Source organism: Rhea americana, unplaced genomic scaffold (assembly GCF_003343005.1).
Source record: "Rhea americana isolate MKP2758 unplaced genomic scaffold, rheAme1 scaffold_104, whole genome shotgun sequence".
NCBI lineage: Eukaryota > Metazoa > Chordata > Aves > Rheiformes > Rheidae > Rhea > Rhea americana.
In genome coordinates, this window is record NW_028185084.1 from 2,595,430 (window position 1) to 2,600,178 (window position 4,749).

Consider the following 4,749-nt stretch of genomic DNA (forward strand, 5'->3'; position numbering starts at 1 on the left):
GGGGAGGGGGAACCAACATATTCGGAAATCTGAAATGAAAACATCAGCAATTTCTGGATGAATTAAAGTACTTTTAAGTGTCCACATCAAAACATCAGTAGTAATAATTGCTTACCACTAAGACTGTTAAATCCTTTCTTAATTGAGCATGTGAGAGAGGCTCTTTAAACAAGATCACTTTTACAAGCACATCCGTATGTGACAGTAAGTCTTTATCATCATCAAGAACTGTGCTTCAATTCTTCTTATTACATATCTCCACATTACACAAATGCAGTCAAAATATACATGAAAGAAGGCATCAACTACCTTTTATGAATATGGCAGCATTCTAAATTCTTGGTGAATTGTTATTCAGCAGGGTGCTTGTCTGATTAAAACCTTCTGGGCTTTGGAAGGCATTTTCTCTGCAGGATTTTGTTAAATCCTGTTCAGTTCACTACTGGGAGCACTTAAAAGACAAATGTTACATGCAATCTCACTGCTGTAGATGCATTTCTGTTGTTTTAACGAGTCTCTCTCCCTTTCACACAGTGAAATTATCACCAGCCAAAAGGTAAGCAAGTGATCAGATGTATAATGCTATTATGCCTATGCATTTCGTGGCCATCTTTTGCTAACATATCCTCAAAAGTAAACTTCCAGGTGGTACAGACCAGCGTATGCTACAGTGAAGCAACGTATTTCTTGAAGAGAAATTTTCTCTCTCTAAATAGCAATAGATATTGGAGGAATACACAGAGATGAACAAGACAGAAATCTGACCATAAAGTCAAAAGAAATCAGCTATATTACCGCTTACCTTACGTTTGTTTGTTGGACAAACATACAAGTAGCTCAAAATAGTCTTCAGGCCAACTTTATCATTCAGTTTCTCATATGTTGTCCCATAATCTGTTGACCTATAATTCAAAGAGATTTCATAAATACAAATACTTAATCACAAAAACACAAGYCATTTGCCTGCTTTCCAATGTCATTTTTTTCAAGTCATGTTTTACATAGCAAAATGGCTCTCTGGAGCTTTTTGAATGATTCATGCAGTATATAATGATACTTAATTATATACACACAGCATCATGTGAGTCCTTATCATTTGCATTTAAATTAGATTAGGAAAAATTAAACCAGCATCTTAAAGCACTTTAAAATAAGTATGTACAATAAGAAGTGTTAAATTCTGCATGTAGGAGATGATGATAATGATTGTCATCAATATAATATAGCAGGTAGCAAGGAGCTATAGTCATCATTTTACTATATGCTCCAAGCTTAGACTAATTTTTTTTTAAAAAAAAAGTGAAGTCTTTTCTCAGTATATCCCATTGAAGCTACTTCAGCCGAGTTCACTTTTCTGTGAAAAACTTTGATGTCCCTGTGAAAACATATCTACACAAGCATTACAATTTATATGGCTTAGCACATGGACCAGCAGACTGTATGGACGAGTGTGGTTTTTGCCTTGTTTTGACAGCACCATGCAGTAGAGAAAGTAATACATTTCTGATACCAGCACTGCCTGTAGAGACACTGACTACATGTCTTTGGGACGAACAAAAGAAGAACAAAAAAGGCTGTGAAGTTCCTGCAACATCTACTCTAACTTGACTGGAATTAAGACCAATTATCAGCAGAGGTTTTGTTCCTCAAGCAACTCTTGTTTGCCTGATTATGTACTAATAACCGGGGGATTTAGATAATCAGTCCAAACCTAGCACAATTGGTATCCATAAATTACAGGAAAATTACACTTATCTGGGTAAAAGAAACATTTAGAAGCATAACATGTACTTCCAGGTAATTAAAACTCCACCTTGCTATTAAAATGTACAAACATGTCAATAAAGAACTACCCTTGCAAGCAATAATAGCAATAGGAAAATCTGTAATCACTGCAAAGCCCAATCATTCCAAAGCCATCCATAGGCAGCCATAATTTCAAGTTTCTTTCTTCTACCTAGGAAACAGCTGCCAAATGCACAGAGGCACTTAACACGTACCAAAATCCCCTTTTTTCAGAATAGGATTTTGGATCAGGTTCCACACCTACAAATGACTACATTCATGCCACAGCTTCTGGGATTTCAGATTTTGCAGTCAATACATGAACAAAGCTTATTTTTTCACCCATTAAAACGGATTACATCAAAATGTCATTTTGGATTAAAGTTGAGTCTTTCTATTCAGGAACTTCATCAAAGCAAATGCAGGTATCTGTCCYGGTTGTATAATTGTTGGCCTACAGATTCAGACTCTGGCTTCCTCGTTCCCCCTCCAACAAACATATGCATGTGTGTATGTGACCTTTGCTTGTTAKAACACAAATATCCAATTCTTATTTACTGATTGATCTTTCCCTTTATAAGGTCATCCCTCTTGGAAGCACACAATCTAACTGAGCAGCTTTGTCAGTGGACTGAGGAGGATATTGTTACAGTTATTTCTATTATTCAATGTTTCAGAGATGTTCTGGTGTTTMGAGTGTAAAGGCTGAATCTGATCCATGTAGTTAGGAAAAAATACATACTAATGAAGTAATGCAGCTTCTCTCTAACCAGTGATCCTGATTTCAAAATGGGAGCCTTCAAAGGGCATAAGTGATGAAAGTTTGATTCAAGTTCTGTTATGAAGCTGTTAAAGAAAAAACCTAGCAYCCCTATCACAACACAGCCAAACAGATGTTGCAAGCTTATTGCAAATAATAATCTTAGTCAGAATTGCCAGCTACTTTTTACTTTAAAACTCTAGGCAATTATTTTGCATTCACGGCTTTATTTACAGGTAATGTTATCTACAGATGGAAGCGTGTGCTTCTGTCAACATCCATAAAAGCAACAGAAAGATTGGAAAGCTTGAAAAAACACGCAGATGAACAAACATGCAGGTGATCAAAGGTGCTCCTGTTTGATCTGATTCTTGGTCACTCTGTTCTGAATTACTAATAACAGTCCTTTCAGCTGCCCAGCTACAAGCTGCTGTTTCTCTATGGCCACCCTTAGTTTTAACAGGGAAATAAATGTTATACAACAACAGATGGGAACACAGAAGTGCTTTAACACAAGGAAATGGCTACAGATATACACACGCGCAGAGCAGTGGAACGAAAGGATCATTTCAGATGAAATACTGAGTACACCTGAAGGCACCACTGGGCTATAACCCAGGGGGTATCACCAACCTGGGTTCATCATATTCCTATTGCATACAAAGAGGCAGGACAGMTATTGAGCTCTTCATTTTTTCTTATTAAGCAGCATGAGACCCCTATCCCCTGAAAACTCACCAGCCCTTTGGCGATGCAGGAAGCCTCCCTACCCTGGGTGTGTTTTAAGAGACATGTACCCCAGCAGGACRTAGGCAGCAACGAGCGTCAGATCACCAAATTCAAACCCAGCTAYGTGAAGGGGAACAGGTACATCTCAAGCCACAGCTCCCACTGCGGGTGGCAGGCTGCTTCTCTGAAGCTCCACAGAGAGCTCAGTCCTGGTGCGTCAGTACAAAATGATTAGAGCAAGCAGGTATCTGGCTAAATCACCCGAAAGRGCAAAACCTGAGACCTATAGAGCTGGAAACACGGATGTGAAACTATCGCTTCTGAACCTTCTGGGGAATTGCCAAGCTACTGAAATAGCTATACGTAACTGAATGAACAGTAACTCTATTTTATTAGGTCTTGGGCAGGTGTACATGTTRCAATGGTTTGTCAGACTGGTTTGGGGGAGTGTGGGGGGTTATTTTTGGTTGCTTTTGAACATGTTTAAACAAACTTGTTTAAATGTCCGTGTAATTTGTTCTGTTTCAACTTCAGAATCTTTAGGCTGATTTGTTTTGATTTGACTGGGAATAGTCAGAGGCTAAATCCAAATAAGTCCACTTAAGTATGAAATAGGAAGGTCCACAGAGAGATCTGAGAGATCTGTGAAAGCATAACTAAACATTTGAATAAAATAAAATGTGTGTTAGCACATTGTGGGTGTTACTGAAATGCAGTTGATAAATAGTTAAAAGTGTTACATTCAGAAAGAATATTTTGCCTTGATTCTGATAATTTCACACCTGTTCTACCATCTTGGTTGTAATTACTTCCATTAAATCAATCCCAAATTTTACCAGTAACTGTTCACAATCAAACCTCCTACTTTGTGTGTAAACCATACTGTTTTCTGCTAACACAAGGTAAATATTTTAATTATTACCTGCTCRTTTCACAGTATAAAAAGCCAAAATTGTGGGAGAAAAACTAAACTTTCCTATATAATTGAAACAAAACTAGACTAAAAACATTTAGAATAATTTATATTTTGCAAACTGGTTGCAAGAACGTTGACATTTAAATCACTTCATTATTATTCATTGACAAGGCTTCTCCCTCTCCTACTGTCAGGGTAAATGACATTTCTATTACAGTATTATAATAAACTTCTGCACATTTTAAATAAAGTCACTGAATTCCATTAGTCCACCTACTGTCATGAATATATCTCAATCCATTCCTACCAATATTTCAAAACAATAATAGGCAGTCTGAATTAACCAATAACATGAACCCTATGGAAATTATCTTTCTTAAGAACCGCAGATTGAAATCCAGAGGACTGTCAGTTTGAATGTATAGATTGCTTTCTACTCTCCTTTCTTACAAATTAAGGTTGTCTGTACTTATTTTATCTAAGCTGATGAAGAGGAAAAAAAAATAATTAAATATAAAATCAAGCAACACTTAAGGTTGGTCAAAGGGTTTTTTTTTTT

General features: G+C 36.9%; 1 protein-coding gene across 1 annotated transcript in view; it reads right to left on the minus strand.

Annotated features, from left to right (window-relative positions):
* The window catches only part of LOC146601361 (VPS10 domain-containing receptor SorCS1-like), a 303,293-nt gene that overhangs the window by 166,735 nt on the left and 131,809 nt on the right, over positions 1-4,749 (minus strand). Inside the window, exon 4 of the mRNA XM_085308294.1 lies at positions 803-902. Within this exon, the coding sequence (XP_085164420.1) occupies positions 803-902 (100 nt within the window). The remainder of the gene's footprint in view (positions 1-802; positions 903-4,749) is intronic.